The sequence below is a fragment of the Papaver somniferum genome, unplaced genomic scaffold (assembly GCF_003573695.1).
Source record: "Papaver somniferum cultivar HN1 unplaced genomic scaffold, ASM357369v1 unplaced-scaffold_154, whole genome shotgun sequence".
In the NCBI taxonomy this organism is placed as follows: domain Eukaryota; kingdom Viridiplantae; phylum Streptophyta; class Magnoliopsida; order Ranunculales; family Papaveraceae; genus Papaver; species Papaver somniferum.
Genome location: NW_020624820.1, coordinates 1479180 through 1494020, shown reverse-complemented (window position 1 = coordinate 1494020; position 14841 = coordinate 1479180). Strand labels below are relative to the sequence as shown.

The 14841-nt window shown below is 37.1% G+C and overlaps 2 protein-coding genes across 3 annotated transcripts; one reads left to right on the top strand and one right to left on the bottom strand.

Annotated features, from left to right (window-relative positions):
- The first annotated feature begins 4308 nt into the window (after positions 1–4308).
- On the top strand, positions 4309–6935 carry LOC113336864 (chloroplastic import inner membrane translocase subunit TIM22-2-like). Its single transcript, XM_026582554.1, has 5 exons — positions 4309–4583; positions 5923–5987; positions 6096–6168; positions 6254–6307; positions 6500–6935. The coding sequence occupies exons 1-5, from the start codon at positions 4409–4411 to the stop codon at positions 6736–6738; spliced, it is 606 nt and encodes a 201-aa protein (XP_026438339.1). The 5' UTR covers positions 4309–4408; the 3' UTR covers positions 6739–6935.
- A 234-nt stretch (positions 6936–7169) lies between these two features.
- LOC113336863 (probable cytokinin riboside 5'-monophosphate phosphoribohydrolase LOGL5) lies at positions 7170–9925 on the bottom strand. 2 transcript variants are annotated; one of them, XM_026582552.1, is made up of 4 exons: positions 9505–9925; positions 8418–8546; positions 7857–8041; positions 7170–7778 (listed from the first exon to the last, which is right to left on the bottom strand). In XM_026582552.1, the coding sequence occupies exons 1-4, from the start codon at positions 9709–9711 to the stop codon at positions 7421–7423; spliced, it is 879 nt and encodes a 292-aa protein (XP_026438337.1). In that variant the 5' UTR covers positions 9712–9925; the 3' UTR covers positions 7170–7420. The 2 variants fall into 2 exon arrangements, with proteins under 2 accessions (XP_026438337.1, XP_026438338.1); XM_026582553.1 differs by lacking the exon at positions 8418–8546.
- Between the last annotated feature and the right edge of the window lie 4916 nt (positions 9926–14841).

Here is a 14841-nt window from a genome sequence, read left to right as displayed (position 1 = left end):
AAGGTGTTGCAATCTTGTGCGACACGTTGTACTTCTTCAACAAGCTTTGTAAGATCCTATTTTTGAAGTGAGTACCCCCATCGCTAATTATGGATCTTGGAATTCCAAACCTTGCAAAGATATTAGCTTGCACAAAATCTGAAACCACTTTAGAATCATTAGTCGGGGTGGCCTTAGCTTCCACCCATTTGGAGACATAATCAACAGCAAGTAAGATATAAAAATTCCCATGAGAGTTGACAAAAGGACCCATAAACTCAATGTTATCTTGGCTTTAAAAGTGCACAATATCATCACGATATAAGCTTCAGCTTGTACTCAGAAACCACAGACCACGCATAGCACCATCTCGACTTCATCTCAGTATAACCACAACCACCACTGCAAAACCTAGGCATACATATAATTTCGGCTTTACTGCATTCTGCAACTCTTGTCAGTTCAAGTCTCACTGACCCATAACTGCAATTCCATTCTCTCAGTAGCACATACTCATTTCAATTCCTTCTCCCTGCAACAACATATCACAGACAACCATTTCATTACCACCAGGTCATGGAATTAACACCATCTGCATCTCCTTGAGATTAACCACAAATCCCAGTTGAACTTCCAACTATCAACAGCAGCAGCAGCAACTTACTTCATAAACACCAAATTCATTCCAGTGCCTGCAATATCATCTCAGCCTCGAGAAAAGCTTTACTCCAGCTGCAGCACATACCTAGCATCACCTCCAACACTCCATTTCAGCTGAGTCTTATCAGTCCTGCAACTACAACCATTCTATAGCTCTTCATTGCAGCTACATCAACACCACCAGAACCTCAGTACTACCATCATAAGATTTGAGCACCACCATGACTAGGCACCACTAGACCACTGCATAACCTCCATATGCAGCTGCAATGTATCAGCATCACTGACTGCATCTGCTAAAATAACATCACCACTTCTACCTAAGGCTCATTACTTCAATCCACCTTGTTCTTCTCTGCGCTTTCGTAATTCCGTCTCCACCTACACCATTTCCTAAACATACATCTATATTCAGTTCAACCCCCTTCTGTGCCAGGCCAAGTGCTAGCAACAACTCCACTGCTAACATTCATCACCAACCCCACTTTCATCTCTTAAGTTTACCATCACAACAACCTACAATGCCCTGCTACACGACTTCTCATACTAGTCACTGCAATCCAGCAACACTGCTGCCATTTGCATCTTTTTAACCTCATACTCAACTGAGCTTGAACTTTGAGCAACAACCACTGCGAACCCATCTTTTACGGCATTGATTCCATGGTTGAACATCGATCTGTATTGCTTCAAATCCTCCGTTCTTCACTGGAAATCACCAGATTCAATTTCAGAACAAAGCCATCTTCTAATTCATCTGCTGCTTCAAATTCGTAACAGATTCAAACCCTAGGTCCAGTTCTTCAAACCAAACCATCACAGTAGATTCAATTTCTTCACTATTTATCTGTGATCTTGTTCCTCTCTTTTCTCCATGAATTCTCTCGATTTCTCTTCCCCTCTCTGAATTCTACTGGTGCCGTCATAGCCTCCATTTTCTATTCTCTCGATTTCAGGTGGAGTGTAAAAACAAATGAGAAAAGATAGTGCTTCTGAATTTTAGGTTTTGGTAATGATACAAATTCATATTGGCACCCCTAACTGATAAGGGCTGCCTGCAACACTTCCAGCCAACTGCTTCAACTGTCAGTTATGGGGAACTGACAACTCATTAGTCATCTCTCTCGTGCACAAACTAGACGGCTCCAACTATAACTCGCATGTGAATTGTCCTTTATGCTCCTTCTCGCTCCAAATGGCTAATTTCTTCTTTCTTTTGCTCATAATGACTCCATTGCACCTAATAAACTCAAAATCAAATATAAGAGTCACAATTCATAAAGACAATAACAAAGAAAGCATAAATACTAGATATAAAATTAGGTGTTTTAGACACCTATTAATCATGCTTAGAAACAAATTACCATGGATTTTATAGAAGGGTTACCTATGAGCAGCAGGAAGAGTGTAATCTTGGTGGTAGTTGATAGACTGACAAAATATGCCCACTTCTTAGCTCTGCAACATCCATACACATCTGCTTTTGTGGCTCATTCCTTTCTCAATCAAGTGGTCAAGTTACATGGGTTGTCTTCCTCAATTGTGTCTGACAGAGATAAAGTCTTCACCAGCAATTTCTGGCAAGATCTATTTAAATCTTTGGGCACTAGCCTTAACCTCAACACAATATATCATCCCCAAACAAATGGCCAAACTGAGAGGGTCAATGCTTGTGTTGAAAACTATCTGAGATGCATTATTGGACACAAACCAGGGAAGTGGACTAATTTTTTAGCTCTTGCAGAATGGTGGTAAAATACCAGCTATCACACAAGCTTGAAGATCTCTCCCTTTCAGGCACTTTATGGGTATGTACCTCCTTATCTTGCTTTTCCTTCTGCTACCACCACCTCAGTTGCTGCAGTTGAGAGTTATCTAAAGGACAGATCTTCTCTACTTGATATATTCAAGGAGTCACTTCATAAAGCTCAAGAGAGGATGAAACTATATGCTGACAGGATAAGAACTGGTAGAACTTTTGAAGTTGGAGACTTGGTCTACCTCAAACTTCAACCTTACAGACAGTCACTCTCTAGCATTGAGAAAACAAATTAAACTAGCTTCCAAGTTTATGGCTCTTTTTCCAGTTCTTCAGCGCATTGGCAAGGTGGCTTACAAATTGGACTTACCATGACACTCTCGCATTCATCCTGTGTTTCATGTCTCTCAGCTTAAGAAGCACATTGGTCAGAAGCACACCCCATCACCTTCTCTTCCAGTAGTATATCATGAGGGCCAAATTATCATGTTGCCTGAAAATATTTTAGGTACCAGATCAGTTCTGCAGGGTAAAAGGCTAATCAGATAAGTTTTGGTCCAATGGACTAACTCCTTTCCAGAGAATGCTACATGGGAAGATCTCTCCAACATTCGCACTCACTACCCAAAGTTCATCCTTGAGGACAAGGATGTTTTTCAGGGGAAGGTAATGTCACAGTGTGCATAACAAGGGATACCAAACTAGTCTGCCTTTAGTAGTTAAGTGAGTGTAGTTATCAATTCTGTTATTGGCTGTTATTGTCCGTTTGATTAAGGACACACGTTTGTCATCCATTCAGTAGGGTTAGACTCAATAATTGATCATTTAAGTTGTAAGAGAGAGCATGTAAAATCTCATCTGAAAATTAATGAAAGTGTTCTTCCTTGGCTGCGCTTCTTAGCACAGAAAATTGGCTTGGATCTCTGATTCAAGAGGTGTTTATCACCATTTATCTCTCAATTCTTCTCATCTGCTTGCTAATTTTTTGTTTAACCACAACGGTATAGTCTTATAAGAGGAACGTATCATCGAAATGTTAGATTTAAATTCACTGTCGTTTGGGTTTTGTGCCAAAAATGGCAAAAATCATGTATGATAGTGTTTATCTAGGAGCAACACAGTCCAAAAAACAAATCAAAATCTATGAGAAGATGAATTTGGTAACAAAGACCTAAATAAAAACCCCACCAACATTGCAGTCTAACTCGAACCAAGTAGAGGAAGAAGAGGTACAACCAAAAATTTATCACTAATAAATCTAAAATAGAAACAAAACCGAAAGGATAAGGAGTAGTCGATCTGATCTGAGTTACCGGAGATGGAGATGTTGCTTCAGCTTGGGTTAAGATCAAATCTGAAAAGGATTGGGAGCCCTGGTTTTTCCTGATCATCAGAACAGTGGAAAAAACAATCTAAACCAGCGGCGAAGAACATCAACTGGTAGGGAAAAGTTAATACAAGCTTGGAAAGTTGGTTGATCTGCTTAGATCTGCTCCAAAAGAGCCGATCTGAGCAGATGGACGCTCAAGCTTTTAGGATTTTGTCACTATAAATAGAAGAAAAACCCTAGATTGAACAAAATAATTTTGCACAAATATATTGGGTATCGAAAATGATTTGTTGAACGTGGATTGAATCCCGCGATTTGTTCCGCATCTCACACATAGTCCAGATCCACGCCAATAATACCCCTTGTTGATCCACGGTCTGGGGTGCGAGAGATTTTTGTGAAGGTCGGGACAACCTCAGACCCGACGCTCGGTATACCTAGCACGATCTTACGATGTCGGCCGCTATCCCCACACAAAGTCAAGAGAGTAAAGGACAAGAGGGTTTCTTGCCCCCATTCCCCGTCCGTGATGTCACACGCGTAAATCGGACGTACTGTTTCTCCTCAAAACCCCAAAAGATAGAAGAAAAATATCTAAGAAAAAAGAGTTTTTTTTTACAGTAACCTCTTCTTCTTGTTGTTCGTCTTGGTTGTTCTCGTCAGGAAACAGAAGATAGAAAATGGCGATGGTGGATTCTCCAAACCCTGATATTGATTATGAAAACGACTCTAATGAAAACCCTTCCTATACTTCTGATGCTCTAGTTCCATCTTCTTCACCCACCACTATTTGTCTTACTAGGTTTGTTGGCGATTCTGCAGCTGGCGCTGTCATGGGTTCGATCTTTGGCTACGGTAAGCTCTTCTTTCGTTTGAAACCCCCCCCCGTCAGTTCTGAATGCCCTTTACATTTTCCTCGTTATTGTACTCCCTGGGTTTCAGTTCTTTGATACAATTTTTAGCTTAGAAGATATTTTTTTTCATCCCAATGGAGTGATTTACTATGAATTGATATATTTTGTAAATTGCGAATGAGCTTTGTAGTTCGGTTGGTTGAGAATTTTTAGGGTACGAGTCTTGTGGGTTTCTTTGAAGTTGATGTTTAAAGATAACCTAATCTTTTTGGCTCTCCTCATTTCAATTTTGGTGATTTAAGTGCTGCATTGACTTGTTTATTGGTTAATTTGGTAAAACTATGGACAATGGTATTAGAGAGAATCGTGACTTCATATTGAAAACATTTTAGACATGACTGTCCATCTGAAGAATTAGTTTGCTTGGTATTTATTTATAATCTATGTGCAATACTATGTTCGTTGTTGATATCTATTGGTTATGTTTGTTATAGTATCTACTTGGGCATTCTTGATTAGATTGTATTCTTAATTTTAAATGTATCAACAATGTTCAGATTTCAGTACTGCAAGATAATTGAAATATGTTAACTTGATAAATCATGAGTATTGTTTTTTAATTGGTTTGTATGTTTAGATTTCAGTACTGCAGGATAATTGAAATATGTTAACTCGATAAATCATGAGTATTGATTTCAGTACGACGAAGAGACCTAACAACTGTTACTTCATGTCTCATGGCTCTCACATAGATACTTTAATTAAAACCTTTTTGTATTGTGTTTTTTGAATCTTTTAGCTTTAGTTAGGATGTACAGCGATTGTTTAACATTGGCATTTTGGATTCTTATTTAACGGTAGAGCTGTTGGTGCTCTTTTAATGAATTACTAGTGCTTAACCATTTACTGAAGTGATTTATGGTCATAATTTGGATTAAATTCTTCCTTCCATATCTCATAGATGCAGATTCATGAGTTTGTATGAGCATATATTTGAACACTCGCGTTGCTATTGAAATTTGTTAAAGACTAGCTTCTGATAAACTACTTGACCAAAATTTCCGACATGCTTATTTGTAAAGAAGTTTACTATAGTCCTTACATGGCAGAAAACACTACATGTCATTGTTAGAGATTTAGGGTTAAATGTGTTGTTACATCTGGAAAAATTTAAGGTGATATCATGCACAATGAAATTGCAAGAGGGAAAAAAAAAACTTTTTTTTTTTTATCTTTGCTTTGTACAATTCCATCCAGCCTTTAAATTTAAGGTGATATCACTTCGTCAGCTTATGCTTAAAGAATGCTTACATGGTAAGTTTTTTGTACATATCTTTCAGGTCAGGGATTATTTCAGAAGAAAGGGTTTAAAGGATCATTTTCGGTTGCTGGTTCTAACGCCAAGGTTTGTAGAATGTTCTAAATTGTTGGTTTGTTGTTCCTTTTTTCATTTGCAACCTCTACTTGTACTAAAACCTAAATGCATTTCACTTACCCCCACTTGACTTATCAGACATTTGCGCTTTTATCTGGAGTACACAGTTTGGTTGTTTGCCTCTTGAAGCAGATTCGAGGAAAGGATGATGGTAAAATATCTCTTCATAGTTACAATATTATTTTTTATTCCATGCTATGGTCATTGTTTTGATTTAAGTTGTTCTTCCCTTGTAGTCCATAATTCTGGAGTAGCTGGATGCTGCACTGGTCTCGCGTTGAGTTTTCCAGGTCTCTATCTATCTCTCTTGCACAGCCACTCTCTCTTACACACTCAGTGTCTCACTCTGAATATACAACCGTAATATTTCAAATAACCACATGGTTTTTCTTGTTCCTCGTTAAACATGATACATGCTTTGTCTGTGAAGGTAGTTTGTTGTCTTTCAGTTCTGATTTGTTGTATTTATAACTTTTTTGTAGGTACACCGCAGGCTCTTTTCCAAAGTTGTTTGACATTTGGAGCTTTCTCTTATGTAATGGAGTACATAAACAAGCCACAGCGAGCAATGGCTCTTACTTTCCCAAGCAGCAAGATTCAACGATCTGATGTTCTTGCTCCTTTAACACTCGCTCTTCCTAATGAGTTGAAAGAGGGCTTCTCTTATTTTTGCCAGTCATTGAAGAAGCACCGACCTGGTCCCCACCCTACTTCTTACTGAAAGTCGTAATTGCGTGTATTTGCGCTTGAGCTTTACTTCAGTGTGTAACTTTGCTTTTCCAATGCTATTAGATTGAAGTTTTCTCGCTTTTGTAAATTGAGTACATAGGTGAAACTTAATTCTGCTGCAAACAAAGAATCAATTTCTATATCTTGTTTTTATGGAGTTCACAAACTAGATAATGCCACTTAGCCTTATGTTTTTTCTTTTTTATAATTCAAGTTGTCAGAACAGTCGTTTCACGGTGGTGAATTGGCAGGCTGTTGCGGGGCAAATAGTAAAACCTTTATAGCTACTTCAATAAGAAAAGAAAATGGATGCCTTGTGCACAACCTCCTCATTATGAAAAGAGGGTGATAACAGCAACCTAACAGTCCTGGAAATGTATATATGAATAATTCTGGTTCAAATTTAGAAGAGAGCACGAGATGTTTAATGAAACTGATTCTACATTATAAATGAGTTACAGTAAAACTTGGTTTGGTGTTCCAATATCTGCTGTGTATCATAACCTCAATGTTAAAAAAAATAGGGTTCCCACCATTCTTGTCATTATAACCTGTTGCACGAGTTTGTATACTCTATTGGTGTTAGGATTCCCGCGGTTAGAAGGATGTTGTATGAGAAACTAGTTTCATTAGCTTATTTCTAATCTCTATCAAGGAACCGTGCTATTTCAGCTTCATCCTTCACTGCAACTCGGCTGCGGAAGATCATAAAATTCAGCCAAGTACTTCAAAGCTTCAGAGTTTCCACTGCAGATCTTCCACAATGATGCTACTTCTCCTTTTGAGACTGCACCTGAAACCTCACATTCATCAAGGAATTCAAATAGCTTTGAATAGAACGAGTCATAGTTCATCAAGATGAACGGGACGGGAAGCGCTGATCCAATCCTCTGCAGCTGAATCAATGCTAGAATCTCGAATATTTCATCAAGTGTTCCAATACCACCAGGCAGAGCAATCACGGCTGTCCGTTCTGAAGCATTGCGTCTCACAGCAGCATCCACAAGACCATGTTTTCGGGCAGAAAAGAACCTGTAGATTCGGAGCATCTTTAAATGCTAGAAATCTTTCTTATCATGGAAATATGAATTAGAAAAAAGAAGGTATAACCTGCAGGTGAGATATGTTCCAGTAGCGAGGTAAGGATGGAAATTTGACGCCGTCCATTCACCAGCTTCCCTAGCAATCTTAAACCCACCAACTGGCTTCCCTGCTTGCAGAGCACCTCTAGTTGCAGCATCCATGAGACCTGGACCAACTCCACTCCATGAAGTGCAATTCAAAAGCATTGCAACCTGCGGAAATGAGCCCATGAGGTTCATATCCACCACAAAGAAAGTCTAAGGTGCAGTGATAGTTTGTCATCTGGAAAGGACTCATAGCTTCAGTATAGTCAAGTAAACAATGGCCCCAGATTGTTTGCGATATTCTATCTACTTTCACGGTTTAGTTTCAAACAGCCTTGTAATCGAAAAAATTTAAACAGAAATACCAACCCAGATGTTTGGAGTGAATCATAGTCTTGGAAACTACTTTCGGGATTGCAGACCAGAAATCTCTAAGGAATTAATTCGATCTCACAAAGAAAAATCTACAGCGCATTTTTTATTTATCCGTTGTCATACACAATGATCTAATGAAAAAGATGCTAAAGATAAGCAAAGCACTCACCTCTCTCCCTAACTCCTGTGTTTGCAGGAAATGTGGATGATCTGGTCCCATTCTTGAGGATCCCAGGTATAAGACACCTCTTCCTAGCCTTTCTATGAGTTCATAGCATTTCTCTAACTCCTTTTTCACCTTGTAAACATGATTAACAGACAGGGTGGCTAAAATTAGTTCATTAATATCCACAGCAGTAAGAAAGAGCATTGAGCAAGTTGAAGGTAGGAAAAAAAAAACTCCTTCAGCCTGTTCAAACATTTTGCACGAAAAATCTCAAACGAAGTTTGAATTGCCAAAATTCAACAATAGATTAGTGTAAGAGTAATGATATCCCCCTTTCTATTTCCACATATATCCATTCGTACTTGACAAAAGAATATATCAGACCAAAGTCCTTGCCTCTTTCTGTTAAGAGCTTATGCCAATCACAATACATCAATAGGTCAACTAGAGATCACAATTCAAAAGCGAACTAGAAGGTATAAGAGCATGTTTGGATGGTGGGAAGGGAATTCCATTCCCAAGAACCATATTCCCTGAGGAGGAGAATCCTGAATCCACCAGCTCTTAGGGGTTTTGAGGTCCCCGGTCTTGAAGGAATCCTATTCTCCCATTCCTCAGTTCCTGTTTACTAAACACGGAAATGGATATGTACTCCTGGGAAAGTGATTCCATTCCCTCCAACCAAACACGCTCTTAATAGCTATTTGGAAGATGATTCTAGCTCATCAAGAAGATTACAGAAAGCATTGCAAGGAAATAAATATCTTCGCCTTAACAAATTAACACTCGGTAGCTAGAAAGGTGGAAATTAGCAACTTGGTTAAGAGTGCTAGATTTCTTGTTTCTTAGTTACAGGTTTCTTCCCACATTGTGAGACATGCCCAAGTTCTATCAGTTTTCATTGCCAAAGTCCTTCAAAATCAACTGGTTCATTTATCATAATGACCAAAAACCTTAAATGGAGCAGTTTTTGATTTTGTTCTTACATGGTGATAATAAGAGCAAACAAGTTCCATACTCAGTTTTTGAAGATAAAAAAATTCTTTAACTAAACCTTGAAATGAAGAAAGATGGTTTTTTTTCCTTTTACCTCATTAGGGCTTGTTCTCTTTTCAAACTCCATTGCTTCACCCTTGCACATAAGGATTCTACCTGACTGAATTCTACTCTTTGGAAGCTTCAAACTTGAACTCAGGTCCCTCCTTTTATTGATAATAAAATCAAACTTCAAAAATTTCTGATGCCCTTCCTTTTGCATAAGCTGAGAACCCATGAAATTCACCAGTGAGAAACCCATATTTTTCACTACCCCAACAAAATTAAGTTCACCAGAGATTGAGTTTCTTGATAAAATCACTCAATTTTCTTAAATGATGAACTCTCAAAACTCTGGAGTTCACCAGAGATTGGGTTTCTGAAATCAACCTATGCGCTTTTAAATTTTAATGTATTCTATTCTGAGAGAGGAATCGAATTTCTTTATTAAAGACGAATGAATTTGATTCTCTAACGAAAACAAAAACAAAGTGAAATGCAAAAGTGAAAAATACTAGAACCCCCTACTATATGGGTTCAAACATATAGAACCCCACAAAATGGATCCTCCACCCTCAACTCCACACTTTCATAAAATGATATTACTAGGCCCGAAAAATCAAATTATCTTTAGATCAGGCCCATAATTAATTATTCCGAACTTTAATAATGGCAACATTGCCCTTTAGTATTTATACAAGGGAATCCCAGAAGCTTCTTTTCATTTCTCTATTCTCTTTCTCTTTCATCTTTATCTCTCTCTGTTGTAGAACAATGGTTTCTAGGGTTCCTGAGATTCATTTTCGACTGCATCAAATCTTCTTCGTCTTCATCCAAATCTTCGACTGCAACAACGACGATCTATCACATCTTCTTCGTCTATGCCTCTGTTATTTCACTTATGTCAAAGATCGATTGCATATGATCAAAAGATAGATCATATGGAAGATGAAGATGATTTGTTTAATCCTGCATCTGAAGATTCATCTACGAAATCAAATCGACGTGCAGATAAGCTTCATTTTTCATTATCTCATAATTCAATTGAAGTTATATGTTATTAATTTTGAATTTTTTCTCTCGAAATCTTCGAAGTTATGATTTCACTGAATTTTATCTATGAACTCATGATCAAAGTTCAGATCTGTTACAGTTTAATCGTTTTTTAGCTTTTTAAGATGAAAATATTGAAAGATGTTACAATTTTTTTTCTAGGTTTCCTTACTGAATATCAATCGATCTGTTTATCTTAAGACTTGACTGAAAATTGGTGTTCAGATTCGAAATCAGCGAATCATCATCTCTATTACCCATGTATTTGTTATGAATTTTATAAACTTTGATTGAATTGCTTAATCTTGTGTACTTTACTTCTAATTCTATATAGTTTGATGTATCTCTGTCAATGAAATCGAATTTGTTATCCTAGTATTATTTATTGTAAATTAGTGGTGGTGATATGGTTGGTTGTAAATGAAATTTACAGAAGAAGGGAGTGAAGATATGATGGTGACTAAGGCAAAAATGCAGGCTAGCATTGGATTTGAATGAATATGTTACTGTGAGTTATAGATGGAGATGTGGTTGTGCTATTTGTGGCTTGGATGTAATGTTGCAGGTGAGAAGGAGAAAGCTGCAGCTGAGATACATCATATGTTGTAAGTGTCATTTTATCTTATTTATTGAGTAGCTCTATGTCATATCACTGCTTCTAGCGCTCATGTAGATAATTTATATGCTCTGAGTACACAAGCATATGCATGTGTAACTGGATATTACACAATCATATGGATGTGTAACGGGATATTACACAAGACATATGGATGTGTAACCGGAGATTACACAAGTCATATGCATGTGTAACTGCCGTTTACACAAGCCATTACATGTGTACCTGCTAAGCACCATGAAACCCAACTGTTTCAGTTAGCGTGTTCGTCTTGAGTAATTTTTTTTTTATCTTTATATTAGTGAAATTATTTGTATGAAGGATCTTCTATGGTTAATAAGTTCCGGTGGTGGTATAGGTGCATGCTTTGGAGCCGGTGGTGGTGTTGGAGTTGGAGCTAAGGTGTGAATGTTGGAGGTATAGGTAGAAGTGGCAGATTAGGTGGTCGGCGGAATTGCTGAGTGTCAAATTTACTTTGTTGAGTCTGTAATTCTGTAGCCACTCCTGAGGTGAGGATACGCCGTTGTTATATACTTTTTCAGCTTCGGCTGTTTGCTTGATCTGAACTAGTAAGGTGTTATAATAGTTTATCTTATTCTTGCGGATGCAGTATTTCAATTCGTTGCAGAGTGAGCGCTTTTCTGGTTGTTACTTCTCTGACATGAACATGGTCATTTTGGCGCCAACTGGAAGCGGCAAACAGTGTTATTTGAGCTATGTATCTTAAATCTCCTTTCCTGGTTCCTTTCTCAGGATGGAAGGTTCCTTCATATGAAGGGTACACTGAAAACAGTAAGTTTCCCTACTTCTGTTGCTTGTACCGAAAACGCGATTTATTCTCTATCATTTATGTCATACGCCTTGCACAAAACAGATCTCTCCATTTACTGATATCCGTGTTAAACTGCTAATACATATTCTTCATGATATCAATACTTTGGATACTTATGTCCCATATGTTGTAGTAAGACAAACTGATTAATCTCCTTTAATTGATCAGAAAAGTGTTATTTGTTTTCACTTTTTGAGTAGTTTGTGTATTACGGGTGCATGTGTAACTCACAATTACACATGCCATATGCATATATAACTCCCAATTACACATGCATTTTGTATGTATACCAGCTGAATACACATGTTTTTTTTTTGGAATGTTTAGACTATGGCATCTTAATATTTTTATGACAATAATTTCTGAATAGTTGTAGCCTTTTTTGGATCAATTGATGTCTATGCAGGTCTCGACGTTTTTTGTGCGCACTGACAAGACACTAGCTTTTTTTTAGATCAATTGATGGTCGATTAGGTTGAACTAATATCAAGAACATGTTCTCAAAAATTGCTCACAGTTTGTGGAAGTAAGGCTTTTACATGGTTATATTCCTTTAAAATTAAAAACTAATACGTACCATGCTCTCTCTTAACGTTTATTTTCTTATGTTATGACATGTTAACTCTTGAAGACCTTGAACGCATTGGGATATGACCTTGTTTCCGGTGGTACTGAGAACCATCTGCGAGTCTTGGTCAATCTGAAAAACAAGGTTAGTAGGAATAACGTTCCACTTTAAATGGCATATTCCATATGCAAGTGTAACTCTTAGTTACACTAGTTATATGCATGTGTAACTGAAAGTTACACAAGCCAGATGCATGTGTATCTCCTAGTTACACATGTTATATGCATGTGTAACTCTCAGTTACACAATTCAGATGCATGTGTAACTGCTAGCTACACTAGTCAGATGCTTGGGAAACTGAAATATACATTGTTGTATGTACTGTTCATTTTAATCGTATAAATATTGATTGCTTGTTGTTATATTTCAGGTTTCAGATAACTTCATAAAATATAATTGCTTAAACGTGGTAATGGTCTCGCTGGAACTGGAGTTGACGCTGAATACACAAGTCAAATGCATGTGTAACTCTCAGTTACACTATATAGACACATGTAACTCTCAATTACACTAAACAGATGCGTGTAATTGTCGATAAATTACACTGGTGATATCAGAATTGATAAATTGAATGAGAACTGCTTCATTGGTTAGTTTGTTTATCCAAGTGGCTATAGATGAAACAACAGAAAACACTCTTGAATCACAAAAGAGTTTGATTGCTCAATTGTTGTACTTTTCTGAGAAATTAGAAAGCTCTGATTCATCCTTATCACCAGGCTCATATGTGTTGACATATATGAAAGAAAGCAGTGCTGAGAAGTAGAAGTCAACTGATAAACCCTGTATTGTCACTTTGGTTTTGGTTTTCACTTTGAAAATTTTAGGGATCTTGTATTGTCTGGTACTGACTACTGTGCTGCAATTTTCAGGGTGATGAATTGTTTCATAAGAAGCATGGGATTCATATATCTGGGAATAGTGTGTCGTTGCCACCTCAGAGGTAAAAGCTCAACCCTGTTGACTTAATCATTTGTCCTTCATATGAGATGATAATTCTTGAAAACCACATTTTAGATCTCAATTACATGCCTCAAACAATGTATAATAATGATGCATTATCTCCAGATTACAGAATGGTAGGATAATACTGATTATTAGATTGATTAGATACATGTGTAACTCTTAGTTACACAAGTGAGATGCATGTGTAACTATTATTTACACATGCTAATTAGATGTGTAGATACCAGTTACACATGCAAATTAGATGTGTAGTTTCTACTTAGATGTGTAACTTTTACTTACACATACTGATTTTGGGTACACATATCAATATGTATGTGTAACTCCTAGTTACACTAGTCATATTCATGTGTAACTGCTAGCTACACTAGCCATATGAATGTGTATCTCCTAATTACACATGTTATATGCATGTGTAACTCTCAGTTACACAATTCAGATGCATGTGTAACCGCTAGCTACACTAGTCAGATGCTTGTGAAACTGAAATATACATTGTTTTATGTACTGTTCATTTTAATCGTATAAATACTGATTGCTTGTTGTTATATTTCAGGTTTTAGATAACTTCATAAAAGCTAATTGCTTAAACGTGGTAATGGTCTCGCTGGAACTGGAGTTGACGCTGAATACACAAGTGAGATGCATGTGTAACTCTCAGTTACACTAGATAGACACATATGTAACTCTCAATTACACTAAACAGATGCGTGTGTAACTTCTAGTTACACATGCTAAGAAATTATTGTAAATGAATATTAAAGTAATAACTTTTTTTTTTGTGTTTTTTTTTTATGTCTATTTATTTGCATATATATGCAAGTGTAACTTTGCATTACACATATCATAAGGATGTGTAACTTCTGGTTACACATGCCATATGCATGTGTAACTTCTGTTTACACCTTCGCACTGTATTTTAATAATTTCGGGCCTAGATTTAATAATTTTGGGCCTAGATTTAAATTTTATTTAATTATGGGCTTGACAATATGCATAAGGGTATCAAGGTCTTTTAAAAACTCGGGGCCTAGATTTAAACTTTTTTTAATTAAGGGCCTCATATTATGGGTTATCCATGGGTTGGGCCTGAGCCTAATTTCCCCATGCAAAATGACTAGTTCCGTACTTCCAATGAAACATGAAGGGTATTACAGTAATTTCTTAGAAGCTCTGGCCCTCCTGTTTTTATTTTTACCTGCTAGTCATCCATCTCAGGAATCTGATTCTCAGAACACCTTCATTACTTGTATATTGATTCTAAACCTGAAAATTTGATAGAATTTTTTACTTCTTG

Coding starts and splice junctions, on each gene's coding strand:
- LOC113336864 (XM_026582554.1), top strand. CDS start 4,409: ATGGCGATGGTGGATTCTCCAAACCCTGATATTGATTATGAAAACGAC. Junction 4,584..5,922: donor GGGTTCGATCTTTGGCTACG/GTAAGCTCTTCT, acceptor CATATCTTTCAG/GTCAGGGATTATTTCAGAAG. Junction 6,308..6,499: donor TCTCGCGTTGAGTTTTCCAG/GTCTCTATCTAT, acceptor ACTTTTTTGTAG/GTACACCGCAGGCTCTTTTC.
- LOC113336863 (XM_026582552.1), bottom strand. CDS start 9,711: ATGGGTTTCTCACTGGTGAATTTCATGGGTTCTCAGCTTATGCAAAAG. Junction 8,547..9,504: donor AGAGAACAAGCCCTAATGAG/GTAAAAGGAAAA, acceptor CATGTTTACAAG/GTGAAAAAGGAGTTAGAGAA. Junction 8,042..8,417: donor CACAGGAGTTAGGGAGAGAG/GTGAGTGCTTTG, acceptor TCATTTCCGCAG/GTTGCAATGCTTTTGAATTG.